The 21,367-nt window shown below is 41.1% G+C and overlaps 1 protein-coding gene across 1 annotated transcript in view; it reads left to right on the top strand.

Annotated features, from left to right (window-relative positions):
• Positions 1 to 21,367, top strand: part of LOC114643332 (B-cell receptor CD22-like) — a 359,848-nt gene that overhangs the window by 218,589 nt on the left and 119,892 nt on the right. Inside the window, exon 23 of the mRNA XM_051920772.1 lies at positions 16,445 to 16,550. Coding sequence (XP_051776732.1) covers positions 16,445 to 16,550 — 106 coding nt within the window. The remainder of the gene's footprint in view (positions 1 to 16,444; positions 16,551 to 21,367) is intronic.

Below are 21,367 nucleotides of genomic sequence, written 5' to 3'. Positions count from 1 at the left end.
GTGGAGATGCTCTTTAAGTGCTGTGTCTGTGCCCCTCTCTCAGATGCTGCTGTTATGGCCAACTTCCTCACATAATCTCACCCCCTTAGACAGTCTGTGGCATTACCTGAGGGACGAGTCCTTCTCAGGTACGGACCCAGGTTTCCACAATATTCATTAAAAGCATTTGCATTAGTTTATGAGTATTTCCTTCAGATGTTCTGGTTACAGACTGTCCTGATGGCTACCTGCCTTTGAGATGCCCTTCATCTTGCCCCCATGAAACCTTGCCACACTCATTTAATACAATCATCTCAAATGCCAATACCAAACTCCAAGACCTCTAGTGCTCATGGCTGAACAGAAAGTCAAGAAGAGCGTTGGCTAAAAGCAACACCTTCAATGCACTGAGGAGCAGCTCAGCCCGATGACACCCACTTGTAAGTTCACTTCTCTTATTACTCATTTCAGGGTGGCTGAGGATTTTATATTACACCTCAACCTATCAAACGTCTACACTCTTGGGCAGAGACTTTAGAAGTTAAGTTCAAACTGCAGTAAATGAAAATGAATTAGGACAATACAAAGTGGATTAACATGAAAAGATAAGGCCTATGAGGAGAATTCTAAAAGCCTCCAGTTTTATTAAATCTGTTCAAATCTGAACATGTCTGTCTATTTTGTGTACCTTTCTTGTCCAGGACAGGATCACAGGTAGTCAGAACAGCAAGATTCAAGGCAGGAACCGGCCCTGTATGGAGTGCTGACCCTTTGCATGCCCACCAGGCAAATTACAGATAACATGCAAACCATTGGGAAGTCTGAGAGAAGCCAGAGAAACCGCAGCTGAACTTTGAACCGAGTAGCTGTGATACTACAATACTAAGTACTGTGTGTGTGAACTTGGAACTTCATTATTCAAATCTTCTGGACTGTGAAATATCAAAGTCAGACTCATCTGAGACTTCAATTCACTTCATTTTCTATTCCAGGTGTCACAACATAGAATGTTCCTCTTGGTCATCTTGGCTGTGGTTTCCTGTGTAGCTGGTAAGATCTGAAGTCCTCTTTACTCTTCTTCCTCAGTGTGATGGCAGAGTGTCTGTGGTTTCTTCTGTTACTCATCACTGCTGCACATTGTCTCTCATTTTGTTTTGCGTTTACTTTCTGTTCTGAGGACATCCTGGCTATTTGAGTGACTTGGGGGGGACTCCCAGTCGGTCCGGTGGGCTCATGCTCATTAATCCTGTTTGCTCATTGAACTCTCCTCATGTGTTCCCACCTACTGGACTTCTTGTGTCTTTACTGCTTTTCTGACGTGGCCAGAGTTGTAAAGAAAAATGAAATTGAGGCTTCTGTGCTCTGCTTGGCTTCTCACACTTGAGTTATCACAACAATTTGCACGTCTTTACGACAGTCGTCCTCCTCATTATGTGAAATTCTCAAGGTGAAGTTTTTAAAATGGAGTGGCAACTTGCAGTTCTTTGGCTACAATATGAGTTTAAAGCCCTTTAATCTGCCGATGCTGTTTCTCTTACCACAACACCATTGGAGGTCTGGAGGATGTGCTGAGGAGGAGAGCAAATCTCCATGAGGTTCAGGTCTGCCATCGGTCTCTTGGTCAGACGACATTTCCACTTCATATTAGAAATTGTGTAAAGGAGACAGACCTAGTCAGTCCATCCACGTTGTGTTTTAGATTTCAACATTTTCATATATTTGGAATCCTTCTTCTTTGTCATTATATAGGAGAGTGAACATATAAGTGAGAGTTTCACTTTACTTTGTACTGTCACAGTGCTACTTCACTTTTTACACATTTTGTCATGTTGTAAACTTGTGTTAAAACATTTAAAGTAGTTTGTTCCTCACATCAAGAAACATTCAGTGATAAAGAAAAACCAATACATTTTCCTTCATTCATTCAATTTCTACCGTGTATTTGATCCCGGGTCACACGGGTAACAGTCGTAGCAACTCATCCTGTGGGATCCCAAAGGCGTTCTCATACCATCTGAGAGATAAAATCCTCCCAGAGAGCCCATTAAACCTTCACAGGTAGATGTCCAGAGGCATCCATATCAGATACCCAAGCCACCTCTCTTCTCTCGATGCAGAGGGTCAGCAAGTCTACTCTGAGCCTCTCCCGAATGTCCACACTTCTCACCCTGTGTCTATGGGAGAGCCCAGCCACCTTGCGCAGTAAGCTCATTTTGGCTAACTTCCTCTCCAGGAATTGCCACATTATCGTGGTGCGCCCCTGTGACCCTGGAAGCTATGTTGTCCAGATAAGAAGATCCTGGTAGGGCCTCCCAAGGCAAATTTGTCCCAGGTGAGGGGTCAGACAAAGAGCGATTCAAAGCCCCTAATGAAGCAAAGTCACACATTTAAAAAATAAGCATCCTGCCTAGTGTGAGGTTATCCGGGCCTTCTCCTGGAGCCAAGCCTGGGGTGTGTGCCCACAGGTGAGAGACTGGTGGCTGGGCCTGCCACAGAGCCCACTTGGGCACACCCCGAATTTCCAGTGTGGGACTGCCCTCTGTAGGAGGAATACAGGTCAGGTGCAATGTGACCAGGGCAAAGGAATAAGGCAGAGGCCTTGGCGGACTGGATGCCATCCAGACACAGATACTGACCCTTAAGAATTTTTTGCAAATTTATTAAAAATAAAAAACTGAAAGTATTTAGCTCCCTTTACTATGACACTTGGCTCAGGTGCATTCCATTCTATTGATCTTCATTGAGATGATTCTACACTTTATGTGAAGACCACCTCTATTGACTCGACCCGATTAGGAAAGGCACACTCCTGTCTATAGAAGCCCCCACAGCTGAGCAAAAACCAATGCATAGGACCAAAGGAATTGCATGAAGAGCTTAGAGACAGAATTGGGTCTCAGATCTGACACGGCTTTGTCATTCTGTGCTACTGAGTACTGCTTGATTTGGGAAAAAGTGAATTTAAATGATTTTAACACAAGGCTGCCACATAACGACATGTGTATAAAGTGAAGGGGTCTTTCTGAAGGCATTCTCTACAGCCCTGTGTACAGGTGTCTCTTATAAATATTGGAACAACCCGGAGTGTGAGGGATAGAGGAATGGACTTACTGTAGCACTCTGGTAATGTTGGTAGTAGGCAGCCATTGCGGTCGAACCCACTGTCTCCTGATGTTCTGTGGATTCACGTGTTCCCAGCTGCCATGCTCTGAGCCTGCACATAACAGTGCCAGCCCTGCCAAAACCATCTGCCACACTTTTCCCACTTCCATGATCTGATTTAAAATTAGTCTCCTACGTGAAGCTCTCTGGCTGAAGGGCTTTAACAATGGATGTGTGGTTTTCCATATTACTTCCCTTATGTCTGGCTGCATCTGCTCCCTTCTGCACTTTGCTTTGGCTACTTTTATGGGCAGCTTCTCCAGGTAACACCATTCCATCTGACTGTCCTCAGCCACCCCAGGACTATTTTCATCACAGCTGTGCACCATACTATAAAATATGAAACACTTCAATAGTCACTTGAACTCATTCTGTGCTCTCACTCCTTTGTTATCGAACTCTACAGTCGTGGCCAAATGTTTTAAGAATGACACAAATATGAATCTTCACAAAGTTTGTTGCCTTCGTTTTTATGTTGGCAATTTGCATTTACTCCAGAATGTTCTGAAGAGGGATCAGATGAATTGAAATAAATCACAAAGTCCATCTTTGCCATGACAATGACCTTAATTCCAAAAAACACTGCAAGTCAGCCCTGCCACAAAAGGACCTGCTGACATCATTTCAGTGATCCTCTCACTAATACAGACAAGAGTGTCGATGAGGACAAGGCTGGAGATCACTCTGTCATGCTGACTGAGTTAGAATAGAGAAGTTCAACTGTTGTGAAGAAGGCTTCAGGGCGCTCAAGAAAGTCCAGCAAGTACCAGGAGAGTCTCCTAAAGTTGATTCAGCTGCAGGCATCACAAGGGCAGAGCTTGTTCAGGAATGGCAGCAGGCAGGTGTGAGGGAGGCAAAGACTTTTAGAGGATGGCCTGGTGGTTGTCAAGAAGGGCAGCAAAGAAGCCAAGAAAAACATCAGGGACAGACTGATATTCTGGGATTGGACTGCTGAGGACTGCTGGGTAAAGTCATTTTCTCTGATGAATCCCCTTTCTGATTGTTTGGGGCATCCGGAAAAAAGAAAAAGAGAGCAGCACTACCATTAGTCCTGTGTCACGCCAACAGAAAAGCATCCTGACACCATTCATGTCAGCCAAGGGAGTGCAGGGCTCACTCACAGTTTGGCCTAAGAAACAGCCATGAATAAAGAATGGGACCAAAACATCCTCCGAGAGCAACTTCTGCCAACCATCCAGCAACAGTTTGGTGACCAACATGATGGAGCACCGGGCCAAAAGGCCAAAGTGAGAACTAAGAGGCTCAGGGAAAAAAATATTGAAATTTGGGGTCCATGGGTAGGAAACTCCCAGACCTTTAATCCCATTGAGAACTTGTGGTCAGGAGGCGGGTGGACAAACAAAAAACCACCAATTCTGACAAACTCCAACCTTTGATTATACAAGAATGGGCAGCTGCCGTCAGTCAGGATTGGGCCCAGAAGTTGATTGACAGACAGCCTGCCAGGGCGAATTGTAGAGGTCTTGATAAAGAAAGAAGGGCCAACACTGTAAATATGGACTCTGTGCATAAACTTCATGTCATTGTCAATAAAAGCCTCTGAAACTTCTGAACTGCTTGTCATTCTACTTCAGTATAAAACAGAAACATCTGACAGAAAGATCTAAAAACAGTGAAGCAGCAGACTTTGTGAACACCAACACCGGGGTCATTCTCAAATGGTCACGACTGTACTTGCAGGCCCATCCACTCACTTTTCTAAGCTGTAACTAGTAAAATAAGAGAAGTGAGCTGAATGGAGAGCCAGGCTGATTGACTGTAAGGTATGGGCTGGCTGAAGTCACAGGTGTGCTGAGAACAACAGACAGCGTAACCTGAAAGACTAAAAAGGCCAAACGACTTTAGGCAAAACGCAAAACAAACACTTAGTCAAAATGGGTATGTAAGACTTCCAAATACCCAAAAACCGAGAAACAAAGCAAAGTTTCAGTGTGTAGATTTTAAAGAATTCAATCCAATCTCGGACACCAGGAGCTCCGTCACATCGCACCAGGATTTATCACGTAGGGGGGTTGGGGTTGCATCAGCAATGGAAAGAAAAAATGTACATTAACATCATCATAATAGTAATAATAATAAACTCTTCCCAAATGATCAAATAAAATTATGAAACCAAAGCAGAAAGATACTTCCATAATTTCTCACAAACAAAATAAATTTCAGCCCAAAGAAATAAATGTCACCATCTGATAATTGACAACAACAGTCATGAGACCACTTGAGTGTTCAAGCTGCTGTAAGAATGTCATGGCAGTTACCTGCAGCACTGAAGATCACTAGTGAAGGATCAGAATGGGGCTGAGCATAAATTGTTAAACGTGTGCCATGTTTAACTTTGGGTTCTCCTTCCTCTTGAACCTGCCATGAAAATGCTGCAGAGCAACAAGACAACGGCCACATAACTAACAGACAGAAGATGGGTGACTTTCACTGACCAAATGCATATGGAACAAGACAAGGGTGATGATGTTGGAGAAGGAGAAGCAGCAGAAACGGCTGAAATGGTGGATGTAATCCTCAGGTGTGCTGGCAAAAAACAGTGAAAAGTAAAACGATGTCTTTAAACCTCAACGCCACTCAGCACGCCAACCCCAAAGCACCATGTGGTGTAGCTGAAGGTGACGACAGTGAAGGTTAATACAGTAAAGGGACCAGGAAGACCTCCATGTTAAGTAATAATAATAATAATAATAATTCATTACATTTATATAGCGCTTTTCTCAGTACTCAAAGCGCTATCCACACAGGTAAGTGAATGAGCGCATCAGAGAATTACCCATAAGCTTTGCTGGATCTGCTGGCTCACTATTATGATCCATTTTTTGTATACTTTTTAGCATTTTTATTCTTTTTACACTTTTGAAAGTTATTGTTGGGCTGTCTGTTATTAACCTGCTGCGGCTTATGTGTAGAGGAAGAGGAGCCTCTTTATCTGTCTCATCGTTGTGAACTCTGCTGTATGGCACAATATTTCAGATAACGGATAACTGAAAATGTATTTTAGATCTCAAATTGAATTACAGATATCTGAAAATGCATTGTATGATATCTCAAATAGATTTCAAGATATTTTGAAATATGTTTCTGTGCATTTTGAGATATCTCAAATACATTTCAAGATATCTAAAAATACATCCACAGGCATTTTAAGATAGCTGAAATATATTTAAAGATATCTCAAAATCACTTCCAGCAAAATTTCCTATTCTTTCAGTGGGACTTCCTGTCTATTTTAAGATATCTCAAAATGCACAGGAATTTATTTTGAGATATGTGGAAATGCATTTCAGATATTTTAAAACGAATCTGAGATATCCTGAAATGGGCAGGAAGTTATTTTAAGATATCTTGAAGTATAATTAAGAATTCTTAAAAAGCATTTAAGATATCTTGAAATTCACTGTTGTTAGAGATCTCTAAAGTACATTTTTAGTTATCTCAAATTCATGATATCTTAAAATGGCTCTCTGCTCAACTTAAGATATCTTATAATGTATCTCAAGATAGTTCAAATACATTTTGAGACATCTTTAAAAAGGCACTAAATTATTTCAAGATATCGCAATAGCATTTTCATATATCTACAATATAATGTAACATATCTGAAATACATTTCCATTTATCTTAAAATCCCTTCCTGCTCCTCTGATGATATCTCAAATGCATTTCAAGATGTCTTATAACAGGAAGTCCCATTGAAAGAACAGGCAGTTTTACAGGAAGTGACTTTGAGTTATCGTGAAATGCATTTGACACATCACAAAGTTAATAGCAGATATCTTAAACACTGACATTGTGTTCGTTTTTTTGTTTTGTAGACAGTAATAATTTGGCAGCCACTTACACACCACAGACGATCTGCACACTGGAAGGATCAACTATGAGGATTAACTGTACATATTGGTATCCAGCAGGGGTTACTATCCAATTGGAAATATGGTTTTATGATCATAATGAACTAAACGTATATCCTGCACAAGGAACCATCGTGTATCATACAGACATAAGTCAAGTGTCCAGCAGTTACACAAACCGAGTTCAGTTCTTCGGGAACAAAAACAAGACTTGTGATGTACAGATCAGCAATATGAGCAGAGAGGAGAGTGGCTGGTACAAGTTTAGATTTGATGGAGGTTACCCTAACAGATATACACAACTGCCAGGAGTCAACGTGACAATCACAGGTAAGATAAGAAATGTCTGTTTAGATTTTATTTAGGTGGCACAGTGGCTAACACTGCTGTTCAGTACTCCAGCACACTGTAATTAAACCCTGGCCCTGTCTCTGACTGTCTTGTATTTGTGTTTTCCACATTTGTAGATTTTACTTTTCTTTCAGGTTTTCATCCCAAAGTCCAGTATGGCAGGTTGACTGATGAGCGTAGTGTCCGTGCTCCACAGTGGACTGGCACCTCATTAATGTTGCTTCTTGCCTTGCACTTAATGCTTTCAGGGTATCCTCTAAATTAAATGTGTTTACTAAACAGATAGATGGCTTTGATTTATTTATTCATTTTAAACTTGTTTACCTTCAGTGCTATTTTCTCACTCTGCTTCAATTAAAGCAGACCTGCCATGTTGTTTCTTGGTATTGCTGCCATCTAGCCAGTTGTGGACATTGACACTTTATTATTGGAAGACCTCTACTCTGCTAGTTTCTCCAATTAATTAATTGTGGGATTATTTTAGTGTGAAGCAATGAGGATCGGCCATTTTACGCTCACCTGCCTGACTAGTGTGACGCACTGCATGGGCCTCACACCGAACTTAAGAACATAAGAAGTTTTCTAAACAAGAGGAGACTGTGTATATAATTTATATTTGTATATATGTGTATATATGTGAATTACTACAGATATTTACTGTGAATTTATGGGGGGTGTTGTTAAATAGGATATATCTCTGTTTCTTTTCCTGGCTTTCTTTCTTGCTTTCTTTCTTGCTTTCTTTCGGGATATTATATAAGGAGTGATTTAACGGGTGTTTATTATTGGTGTGATTTATAATATATATTCTTTTGATTTGGCTAAACAATTGTTGGGTAATTATTTCATTGGTTTTTTTTTGTATAAATCCATAAACAACTCCATCTGGGGACATCAAAATTGGGTCGAAGGTTCTGTCGGTTTTCGGACATTATAGTATTATTTTTCCTAAGAGTCTGAGTTTTTTGTGTGTTCCGGGCTCCTCATTCAACAATTAGGGGAGTTCGCTACAACAGCACTAGAGAAGGTCCAGAGAACAGCAACTCGGCTGATTGAGGGCTACAGGGGATGAGTTATGAGGAAAGATTAAAAGAGCTGAGCCTTAACAGGAGATGAAGAGGAGACCTGATTGAAGTGTTTAAAATTATAAAAGAAATTAGTCCAATGGATCAAAATGGAGACTTTAAAATGAGTTCAATGAGAACACGGGGACACAGTTGGAAATCTCACACAAACAGTAGGAAGTGTTTCGTTACACAGAATGTGGAATTAAGTGACCAAGTAGTGTGGTGGACAGTAGGACTTTAGGGGCTTTCAAAAGCAGACTTGATGTTTGTTTAGAAAAATTAAGTGGATAGAAATGGCAAGCTTTGTTGGGCTGAATGGCCTGTTCTCGTCTCGACTGTTGTAATATTCTAACAACCTGTCAATAGAAATCAAATCCAGTCATAGCAGGCACTTACTGTCTCTATTATCCCCTTTAATTTTTAAAGGTCTTATTGTTCAAACAACACCAGAGACAATAAAAGAAAATGACACGGTTACCCTGAGCTGCAGTGCCAACTGCAGTCTCACCAACAGCATCTTCTCCTGGTTCAAAAATGGACAACCTTTAAATGAAACCTCCAAGGATTTGCAGATTCAGAGAGTCTCCACTGAGGACAGCGTCAGTTACTCCTGTCAGGCTGGAAACATCACGTCACCAGAACGTCTACTCAACGTGCAGTGTGAGTCAGTGGGTGAAGGTGAAATAATAAATGGTGGTACTCAAGGTGTTTTCAGGTCCCCCTTGTACAGATATCAACTAAATCTTTCCATCTTCTATTCACCCACACGAAAGACAGAGACCGTCATATGCACTTGACATAATAAGAGTGGAACCACAAAATGAAAATTAATTTGTGCAGCTCTTCTAAACTATACAAAAAGTTTAAATAAATCATCAATTTCAGTTGTTACCACCCAATCAAAATCCTACTACATTTCAAATTTCAATTATGAATAAAAAATACCAGGAGATTCTCCCGAAGTCAAACCACATGCATGTCAGAACAGCTCATCCACCTCAAGCTAAGCAGGTTTGGTCCCGGCCAGGACTTGGAGGGGAAAGCTGGGCTTCCTGCTGAAGGCTTGCAGGCGTCACTTCCACTGGGGTCTTAATAAAGCTGCTGCTGCTACTGTAACCCATGTCTTAAAAAAAAAACCTGGCTTAGATACGTTACAGCTAAAATGTTATCACCCATTTTCTAATCTTCCATTTATAGCTAAGATCTTAGAAACGGTTGTTGCTGCTCAACTTAATGATTATTTAAACTTGCACGACTTACTTGAGCCTTTACAATCTGGACTCAGGGCCCTACATAGCACTGACATGCTTCACTTAAGGTAACCAATGACTTGCTTATAACCGTAGATTCTGGGATGGCCGCTATTCTAGTTCTCCTTGACATCTGATACAGTTAACCAGGACATTTTACTGTCCTGACTTTCAGCTATCGGTATCTCTGCTGCTGCTCTTTCTTGGTTCACATCATACCTCATTGATCGCCAGTATTACGTCTTCATTAGGGAACACAAATCTGCCACTACTTCACTCACACAAGGTAGCCCTCAAGGGTCAGTTCTCGGTCCAATCCTCTCTATATGTTCCCTTTAGGTGAGATTATTCGTCAATATGGTCTAAGCTTCCACTGCTATGCTGATGACACACAACTTTATGTAAGTGTTGATGCAACTGTAACATCTTCACCTGTTGCACTGACTGATTGCATTCAGGAAGTCAATCATTGGATGACAGATCATTTTTAATGACTTAATCCTGATAAAACAGAAATCTTATAAGTTAGTATCAAATCTGTCCTCTTTATCTTTCGTGGGCTAAAAATTAACATTGATGGGATCCTGGTTGAACTCTCAGCATCAGTCCGTAATTTGGGTGTCGTCTTTGATCAGCTCCTTACTTTCCAACCACACATTAGCTCAATAGGACAGACGGCTTTTCTTCATCTCTGTAACATTGCTAATCTGCAATCTTTCCTCAGTGTGTGTGAAGGATACTGAAACACCGATTCATGCTTTCATCACTACCCGGCTGGACTATTGCAATGCTTTGTTTTATGGCCTCTCGACTAAATATATCACTAGATTACAGTATGTGCAGAATTCTGCTGCTTGTCTACTTAAACACACTAAAAATCTGCTCACATCACTCCTGTCCTCTGTGATTTGCATTGGTTACCAGTATCTCCAAGAATCAAATATAAGATTATTCTTCTCACCTTCATGGTTTAGCCCCTCATTATCTGTCTGAGCTGCTGCTTCCTTACACTCCTGCTTGTGCATTAAGATCATCAGACGCTCACTTACTCGCTCTACCTAAATACAGGTTTGGAACTATGGGGGCAGAGCTTTCAATGTGATGGCCCCTAAAATGTGAAATGCTCTTCCTCTCAGCCTTTGCGAGGACAAATCGATTATTCATTTCAAACTCCTGTTAAAGACACATCTCTTCAATGAGTGTTATTCATTTTCTTGCATGTAACTTCTATTGTCTTTTTAATGTATTTTTGTTGAACTGTAAAGTGTCCTTGAATGTATGAAAGGCTCCACATAAATGAAACTTCTTCTTATTATTATTATTATTGTGGATCCCATTGTAGATATGGGGACACTGTGCTGTAAAATGACACCATCCTTTGGATGAGATGTAAAACTAAGGTTCTGACTCTCTGTGGTCATAAAAGATCCTGGAGCTTCTTTCAAAAAGAATAGGATTTTCTTCCTATAGACCTCAGGCAGAAGGTGGCATGGCTCTACCTAATTTTCAGTTTTATTACTGGGCAGCAAACATACAAGCCATAAAAACCTGGACACAAATAAATGAACATACACAGGCTTGGTCCGCAATAGAAGTAAAATCCTGTAGTACTTCTTTATATTCCCTGCTTTGCTCTCCAATAAATGCAAGTTATCGCAAATATACTAATAACCCAATTGTGCTTTACTCACTCAGAATATGGAACCAAATTAGAAAGCATTTTAAGATGGAAAATCTTTTATCAGTGGCACCTCTGCAAGAAAACCACCTCTTTCAACCTTCTCAAGTATATCCAGTTTTTAATACCTGGAAAAGTTTTGGGATTAAAATGCTCAGAGATCTTTATATAGACAACATATTTACATCTTTTGAACAATTACGTTCAAAATTCAACCTCCCAGCTACACATTTCTTTCACTATCTTCAAATTAGAAATTTTGTTAAACAGAAATTGCCCAATTTCCCCCACTTTGCACCCTCCACAATGCTGGAAAAAATACTGCTCAATTCCGAGGAAACAAACACTATTTCCGCAATATATAAAATCTTATTAGAGTCCCTACCTTTCAAAGATCCAAGAGGACATTGGGAAGAAGATCTCTTAATCAATATATCAGAAAAGGAGTGGAAGGTAGCAAAACAGAGAATTCACTCGAGTTCCATATGCGCAAAGCATAGAATTATTCAACTAAAAATTATATATCGAGCTCATCTGTCTCACTTAAAACTGTCCAAAATGTTTCCAGGCCAGGATCCAACCTGCGAGCACTGCAACCAAACTCCTGCCTCACTGGGTCACATGTTCTGGGCCTGCACCAAACTAACATCATTTTGGACAAAAATTTTTAAGTGCCTTTCAGACAGCCTTGGGGTCCAAATCCCTCCTAACCCATTAACAGCTGTGTTCGGTGTTCTTCCAGATGGACTTGAATTGGAGAAGGACAAGCAAACGGTGATTGCATTCACTACACTTTTGGCACGCAGACTTATTTTGCTAAATTGGAAGAATCCTAATTCTCCTCTTATAAGTCAGTGGGAAACCGATGTTTTATATTATTTGAAATTGGAAAAAATCAAATTCTCAGTTAGAGGATCTGTACAAAATTTTTTCAAAACCTGGCAGGATTTAATCAATATTATTTTAGAATAAGAGAAATAACCAACTCCCTTCTCCATCTCTTATTTACATATATATTTACTTCTCCCTTTCCTTTGTTTATTGTTGCTTTATTAAAAAGCCTAAAGCAATTCTCCTTTAGCTAAGCTCTCCTTCTCAGGGGTGGGGTTTGATTTGTCTTCAATTTGTTGTGTTATAAATTGATCTGTTTGTATGGAATGATTACAATGAAAATTAATAAAATAAAAATATAACAAAAAGAATAGGATGCACCCTGATCTCCTGGTTAAAGTGCCCACAACAGCCTTGTCCACTGTGAATAATAATAATAATAATAATAAGTAACATTTATAGAGCGCCTTTCACAAACCCAAGGTCACTTTACATACAAAGGAGGAGGGAAAAAAAAGATGACACAGAAGACAAAAGTTCATCGAAGAGGAAAGTTTTGAGTTGAGATTTAAAGGTGGAGAAAGAGGAGCAAACTCGGAGAGACTGAGGAAGAGGGGCAATAACACTGAAAGACCTGTCACCCAGGGTGGAGAGTCTGGTGTGTGGGACAGTAAGGAGATGACTGTGTGAGGACCTGAGAGAGTGACGAGGAGTGTAAGGAGCCAGGAGCTGAGAGAGATAGAGGGGTGGAAAGGTTATGTAGGGCTTTGAAGGCGAGAAGTAGAATCTTGAATGTAATCCTTGATGGAACCAGTGAAGGTGGGAGAGATCAGGGGAGATGTGAGCAGAACACTGTGTGTGGCTGTGGAGTTCTGGATGTACTGGAGCCTCTGTGAAGATTGTGCAGGGAGTTCCGATGAAGAGGGAATTACAGTAATCAATACAAGACATTATGAAACAATGAGCCAGAGTCTGAGCTTCTTTAAAGGACAGAAATGGACAGAGGGTGTCAATGTGATGGAGATGATAGAATGACAATTTGGACAGAGACCTAATGTGTAGCTCAAAATTAAGTGACAAATCAAACAAAACACCAAGATTTCTGACAACAGGAGCAGGTTTGACGAGTGAACCATCAACAGAAACAGAGAAGTTGGATGCCTTAGAAAGTTTGGAGTTTGGGCCTCCCATTAACACTTCAGTTTTATTGGCATGAAGTCTGAGAAAGTGATTTTCAATCCATAGCTTAAGATCAGTGACTGTGCTGGGAGGCGAGTCTGTCCTAAGATGTAACTGTCTATCATCTGCATAGCAGTGCAAGTTAAGGCCATGTCTGCGAATAATGTGAGCCAAAGGAAGGATATAAAATAAAAAGAGTAATGGCCCAAGGACTGAGCACTGAGGGACACCACAAGACACAAGTGAGGTGAAGGATTTCTGTCGGCCGAGTGTGACAAACTGTTGCCTATTAGAAAGATAGGATGTAAGGCATTGAAGGGCTAAGCCAGAGATCCGTACAGCGGAGAGATGTGAGAGGAAGATTTCATGATTGACAGCATCAAAGGCTGCACTTAAGTCAAGCAGGAGAAGAATATCAAGTGAACTGCAATCTACATACCGGAGAAGATCATTAACTACATGGAGAAGAGCTGACTCAGTGCTGTGCTGTGTGAGAAATCCAGACTGTAAAGGTTCATAGAGTGTATTGACTACAAGAAAAGCATGGAGTTGTGTAGCAACCACACGTTACATCACCTTAGCTAAAAAAAGGAAGATTAGAGATAGGCCTGTAACTGGAGAGAGAAGAAGGATCCAAGTCAGGTGTTTTAAGGATTTGGGGTAACTGCAGCAGTTTTGAGGGCAGTAGGGACAGAACCTGAAATGAAACCTGCATTTATCAATGAGGTGACAGGAATACTAACTATGGATTAGCAGGGGGGTGGGAGCAGGATCAAGTGGGCAGGAGGACAAATTGTGGCCCCCTTATCTTTCTGTATCTATCTCTCTCACCCCTTCACCACCTAATCGCTAATGCGTGGTGAGCGTATTGGCACAAGAATGGCTGCCATCACATTATGATCCTGGTAGATGCTACACATTGGTGGTGGTTAAAGTGACTCCCCATTCTCTATGTGAAGCAGTGTGAGTAGTGAGAAAAGTGCTACCTAAATTTTATTATTATTATTAACTTAATTTTCTTTATTGAATGAGCACAAATATTCCAAATATTTAAATGAAAATCCATCTACAACTTTCATGTGTAATAACATCAGAATTGATTGCACACCAGCTTTCTGTCTTTAATGATTAGACATTCATTCAGTGAACAAAAGTACAGCATTTGCTCCTTTAACCAAAGGCCTGGCCATCGATCAACACTGCCATTGTCGTTTTCATTTGCTCCATCAACAGGCTCTTTGCTAGTAGTGCTGACAGGACAGGCGCTCGCATGCTGAGTATGCTGGTGCTGCTGACTGCCCTTGTGAGCTTTCGTGTGTCACTTTGAAGTGGACCTTGGTCTTCTTCCTTAGTTCTTATTCTCTCTTGTTGTCCTTTAGTTACCAGCCTAGAATGATCACAAACGTTCTTACCTTACTTTAAACTGGTGGAAATAGGAGAGTAGTGGGAAAAACAAAATAATCAAACGAGATCAGACTGGTGTAACTTAGTGATCCTGGGTAATGAAGTGCAGAAGGACTTCACTTCCAGTGTACAGTCTCTAGAGATAATGGCAGGTCAGCCATAATAGTATCACCAGTTACCGACTCACTTTAAACACTGGTGTGATTCATATTTTGAGTGTTCTCAGCAGAGTGAGAGTTCCATCAGTGCTGCAGCCAAATGTTATGAGAATCAGATTTCAACAAATGTAAAAACTTCTTTTTCCGTAATTAGCTATGTATTGGCAATGATTTAATCAAAAATCTGAATTGGTTATGTTCATTAATATCCAGAAGTAAAAATATCAGCACATGATAGGAATTCCTGTCTTTCTTTTCTTTTTTAATTCCTGTTTTATTTTCCTTGGGAAGTGAAGTTTATCCTGGCATCAGAAGCACATGGCAGTAATCAAACCTAAACTCGGCATGAGTCACATTCACACACGGGTCATTTAGACTTGAGGGAGGAGCACAGGGAGAACACACCAAGTCCACATTGAGGGCACAGATATCAAGCTGAGGCCTGGCTGCTCCAAGGCACAGCACTACGTGACCTGACACCATGCCATCCTCTTAGTGATCCATCTGAAAGGAAATGTAATAAAAACACAATTCATGAGGAATGGAGAATTGACAACTGTGCTTCTGACTAACTTGTTACTGTGTCCTGTATTGTAGTCGCACCCAAGAATGCAGTCATCACAGGGCAGCCCTCTGCTTGTATAGAAGAAGGGACATCAGTGACTTTAAATTGCAAAGCTTTGGCAAACCCACCCAGCAACTACACCTGGGTCAAGGAGGACAACGGCCAAGTACAATATGGAGAGGAACTGCACATCAGCAAGTTCGACAGCAGTCACGCCGGCTCTTATCACTGTGAAGCTACAAATGCCCACGGGACAGCAAAGTCTGCAAATATCACCCTGAGAGCAAAAGGTGAGCATCCTTAATGTCCTGTGGCTTGGGCAGGAAAACATTTGTTTTTAATATGTAAATATTATAATATTTAAATAAACAAAGCTTATTGCACAGAATGAATTGGAATCTTATAAAAGTAGCTTAGTTAACGTTACACCTATCTGTTTTTTTTGTTTGGCACGTGTGAAAAAGAAAAAATATGCCAAAGTGTCTGGAAGCCGCATAAATTGAAATAAACTGTCAGGTGAGTGTGGTTCAGCTTAAAAAAAAAGTCTGGTTCTTGGGCAGCGATTGTGGATGCTGATGTGGACAATTAGAGAAAAGGGGACCAGAAGTGTGCAGTGGGGATGAGGATGCATCAGACAAGGAGGAAGAGGAGTTCAAAAACTCCCATACAAGTGAGCGGGATAATTGAAAATTACAAGATACACAAAGGAATGTTCATTCATGCATGAGAGTGAATGTTTAAAAAGATCTGATCCCATGGATTTATTAATCATTCTCCGCTCCGGTCCCCAAACTGCAAATGTCGGTGCACCCCCAGTCAGCCACTCATCACTAACGAATCAGCACTGCTGATAACCTGCCACTGCAGTTTTAAACATTTTCAAATGTGAATTTCATGTCGAGTAGAAGCTCTGTGTGTCACATGATCTGCTTTCTTGTTTTCCAGCGGATGTGAGTTGTTCAGGGACATGGAATTCGTATGCTGCGCTCTATGCCTTGCTGGGTATTGCCATCCTAGTATTACTGGCATTGGGAGTGTTCATATTTGTAAGGTAAGAAGGGGGATTTTTCTCCAAATGACTTTGTTATTTTAAGATTTTCTCCTTCAGTGTTTTTTGACTCTGGTGTCCCTGACTTGCCAGTAGTGTAAGCCAGCAGCCATCCCACCTGCACTTCACAACAGGCCATCCACCTGAAGCTAAGCATGTGCTGCACTTGGAGACCAACTAGGAAAGGTGTTGGTGTGACCAGCAAAGGGGCTCTTATCCTGTGGTTTGTGTGTTGATCCCAATGCCTGTGACAAGGACACTGAGCTGTAAATATGGCGCTGTCCTTTGGATGAGAAACAATGTCAATGTCAGTGTATTTATATAGCACATTTAAAACAACATAGTAATGCTGTGGCCAAAGTGCTTTACAATAATAGAATAAAAGAAAAACAAAACAAATTAACATAAAACATAAATAGAAATGAAATATATGAACATAAAATAAAATACATAATAAATAGAAGTAATGTAATATAATCACAAAGGGGAAACCATCAGTATTACTGAAGGTCACGGAATGCAAGTGAATAGAAATGAGTCTTTAATCTCGTTTTAAACAGTTCAATTGTAGACGACTCATTTATGTGATGAGGTAAAGAGTTCCACAGGCGAGGCTGTCTGTCCCCCTTGGTTGTACACTTGGTATGAGGGACAACCAGAAACAGCTGACCAGAAGATCTAAGCACTCTAGATGGCTGATGTAAAACACACAGTTCAGATAAATAGGCAGGAGCAAGCCCATGTAAAGATTTAAAAACTAGCAGCAAGATTTTAAAATCAATTTGAAAACTGATAGGCGGTCAGTGTAAAGAAGCTAAAATAGGAAATAAATCAAGGATTTATTAATCCCAGAATACAGCGAGTTGCAGTAATCGAGGTGAGAAGAAATAAACGCATGAGTAGCGTTCTCAAGATCCTTAGAAGATAAAAAAGGCTTGATCTTACCTAATAGACGAAGTTGGAAAAAGCAACTCTTGACTACAGAGTTTACTTGGTTCTCAAAAGACAGGTTACTATCAAAGGTAACACCAAGATTGTGGACTTGAGGTTTGGAAAAGACAAAGAAAGAGCCGAGAAGTCCAAGACCAATTTGGGCTTTAGCTGATGGACCCACTATCAGCACCTCCGTTTTATTTTGATTTAGATCAAGAAAATTATTAGCCATCCAGGATCTTAGTTCAGACAGACAGTTGTGGAGTTGATTTATTGCAGAGTTGCAGACAGGAATATAAACCTGAGTATCATCAGCATAGCAGTGAAAAGAAATGTTAAATTTCCTAAAAATTGTCTCCAATAGGGTGAAGGTACAGTATATGGAGAATAAAATAGGACCCAAAATGGATCCCTGAGGAACACCATATTTAAGAGGAGCAGTAGATGAAGAAGAGGAATTAAAAGTCACTGAAAAGTGTCTACCAGTTAAATATGACCTGAGCCAGTTAAGAGTAGCCCCTTTAAGCCCAACAAGATGTTCAAGCCGCATCAGCAATATCTCATGGTCAATAGTGTCAAAGGCAGCAGACAAGTCAAGGAGGAGAAGGACTGCCGCATCACCTGAGTCAGTAATAAGAGAGATGTCATTGAACACTTTCAGGAGTGCCGTTTCAACACTATGATAACGCCTAAAGCCAGATTGGTAGATCTCAAATAAATTATTGGAGTTAAGGTGATCAACCAATTGATTATAAATAATTCTTTCTAGAATTTTAGCCAGAAATGGCAATTGGGAAATTGGACGAAAATTGACTAAAACTCCAGGATCTAATTCTGCCTTTTTTAGACGGGGACGGACTGCAGCATGTTTAAAAAATGAGGGCACATCTCCATCACTAATAGAATCATTAAAAATGGCTAGTAAGGATGGGCCCAACACATCAAAGGCTTCCACTAAGAGACGTGGTGGTACAATATGGAGGACTGGGGGCTGGTTTAAGGGTGTCAATAGTTCTTTTTAGCTGTGAAAGTGACACAAGATCAAAGGATTCTAAGACAATGTCATGATTAACAGTAGGAAGTTCATAGCCCATTTGAACAATGTCACGGCGGATAGTATCGATTTTGCTGACAAAGAATGATAGAAACTGGTCACATGAATGAACAATGCTATTTGATCCCATCGCAGAGTGGAGGTGAATGGCCGCATTAATTGAATTAAATAAGATCCTAGGATTCTTTGAGTGATGGGATACTAAATCGGCAAAGAAGTTTTGTTTCGTTATCTTAACTTCAGCCTGGATTTTGAAAAGAGAATTCCTAAAAATCTGTTTAGAGACAATCAGTCCATCTTTTTTCCAACGCCGTTCAGCAGTTCGACAGACGCGGCGCAGTGATCGTGTATTTTCATTTAGCCAGGGAGCAGGTCTACCCTTATTACTGCGTATCTTGGGTGGAGCAATTGAGTCTAAAATCTTTTTACAGGAAGAATTAAATTTTACGACAGAATCATCGATACCATTATTTTGGTCATGCCTCTCTATGGTCATAAAAGATTCCTGGGCATCTTCTAAAAAGAGTAAGGTGTTTCCTGATGTCCTGGATAAATTGCCCATCAAAAACTGGTCATTCTGGCCCCCCTTATCATCTCCTGTTTCAAACTATTTCTTGCACACTTTCACCACCTAGTAGCTAATGCGTGGTGAGCGTACTGGTGCAACAATGGCTGCCGAGGCATCATCTAGGCGAATGCTACACATTGGTGGTGATTGAAGTGGCTCCTCTCTTTTTATATAAGGCTCTTTGAGTAACAAGAAAAGCACCATTTAAACATGTAACTAACTAGTTCATCTTGAATTGCCCCTTCCTTATGTTCAGAACTGGTGGGGAGATTCTAGACTTTTACGGAAGAGCACAGGTATGACTTTGGAATGGGCCAGACTCCCTCATCCTCATGTTCTCACCCATGAACTTCTGAGTCAAAGCTATTATTTGAAATTCTAGAAAAGCGACAGGTGTGTTTCTTAAGGTACTATGACAATTTAAGATACTAGCTTTCCCCCAGAGTTCTTCCTACATAGTAGTGAAGCAGGACAAACTTTAAAAATCAATAAAAAAAATTTAAAAAAAATGTAATTCTGGCCAAGCGGAAGGTCGGTACACTCTAACGTCAAACGTTGGCACTGTGTCTGCTGGTGTTCAGCTCTGACAGGAGAGTGTCCCCCACGTGGGGAGAAAAGCACATGGCTGTGATATCTCTGGAAATCAGCAGCTACCCTTTAAAACACACGGAGCTCTGATCTCTCTCCCAAAAATGTCAAAGGTTACTCCTTAACAATCTGTAGATGATAACAGGTATTGCTAGCTAAGCAGAGGCAAGGTATGCCCCAGCACATGGCGAGAGGGAGAACGACTTGAATAGAGGCTGGCGCATGAGTGAGGATGATTACCACCCTCATCAACCCCGACCCGTAGCCTCTCTCTCTGATTCTTGGAAATACAGTGCATCCAGAAAGTATTCCCAGCGCTTCATCACTTTGTCCACATTTTGTTATGTTACAGCCTTATTCCAAAATGGATTAAATTCATTTTTTTCCTCAGAATTCTACACACAACACCCCATAATGACAACATGAAAAAGTTTACTTGAGGTTTTTGCAAATTTATTAAAAATAAAAAAACTGAGAAATCCCATATACATAAGTATTCACAGCCTTTGCTCAATACTTTGTCGAAGCACCTTTGGCAGCAATTCCAGCCTCAAGTCTTGTTGAATATGATGCCACAAGCTTGGCACACCTATCCTTGGCCAGTTTCGCCCATTCCTCTTTGCAGCACCTCTCAAGCTCCATCAGGTTGGATGGGAAGCGTCAGTGCACAGCCATTTTAAGATCTCTCCAGAGATGTTCAATCGGATTCAAGTCTGGGCTCTGGCTGGGCCACTCAAGGACATTCACAGAGTTGTCCTGAAGCCACTCCTTTGATATCTTGGCTGTGTGCTTAGGGTCGTTGTCCTGCTGAAAGATGAACCGTCACCCCAGTCTGAGGTCAAGAGCACTCTGGAGCAGGTTTTCATCCAGGATGTCTCTGTACATTGCTGCAGTCATCTTTCCCTTTATCCTGACTAGTCTCCCAGTTCCTGCCGCTGAAAAACATCCCACAGCATGATGTTGCCACCACCATGCTTCACTGTAGGGATGGTATTGGACTGATGATGAGCGGTGCCTGGTTTCCTCCAAACATGACGCCTGGCATTCACACCAAAGAGTTCAATCTTTGTCTCATCAGACCAGAGAATTTTCTTTCTCATGGTCTGAGAGTCCTTCAGGCGCCTTTTGGCAAACTCCAGGCGGGCTGCCATGTGCCTTTTACTAAGGAGTGGCTTCCGTCTGGCCACTCTACCATACAGGCCTGATTGGTGGATTGCTGCAGAGATGGTTGTCCTTCTAGAAGGTTCTCCTCTCTCCACAGAGGACCTCTGGAGCTCTGACAGAGTGACCATCGGGTTTCTTGGTCACCTCCCTGACTAAGGCCCTTCTCCCCCGATCGCTCAGTTTAGATGGCCGGCCAGCTCTAGGAAGAGTCCTGGTGGTTTTGAACTTCTTCCACTTACGGTTGATGGAGGCCACTGTGCTCATTGGGACCTTCAAAGCAGCAGAAATTTTTCTGTAACCTTCCCCAGATTTGTGCCTTGAGACAATCCTGTCTAGGAGGTCTACAGAAAATTCCTTCGACTTCATGCTTGGTTTGTGCTCTGACATGAACTGTCAACTGTGGGACCTTCTATAGACAGGTGTGTGCCTTTCCAAATCATGTCCAACCAACTGAATTTACCACAGGTGGACTCCAATGAAGCTGCAGAAACATCTCAAGGATGATCAGGGGAA

This window comes from Erpetoichthys calabaricus, chromosome 17 (assembly GCF_900747795.2).
Source record: "Erpetoichthys calabaricus chromosome 17, fErpCal1.3, whole genome shotgun sequence".
Lineage (NCBI taxonomy): Eukaryota > Metazoa > Chordata > Cladistia > Polypteriformes > Polypteridae > Erpetoichthys > Erpetoichthys calabaricus.
This window is presented reverse-complemented; position numbering and strand designations above follow the sequence as displayed.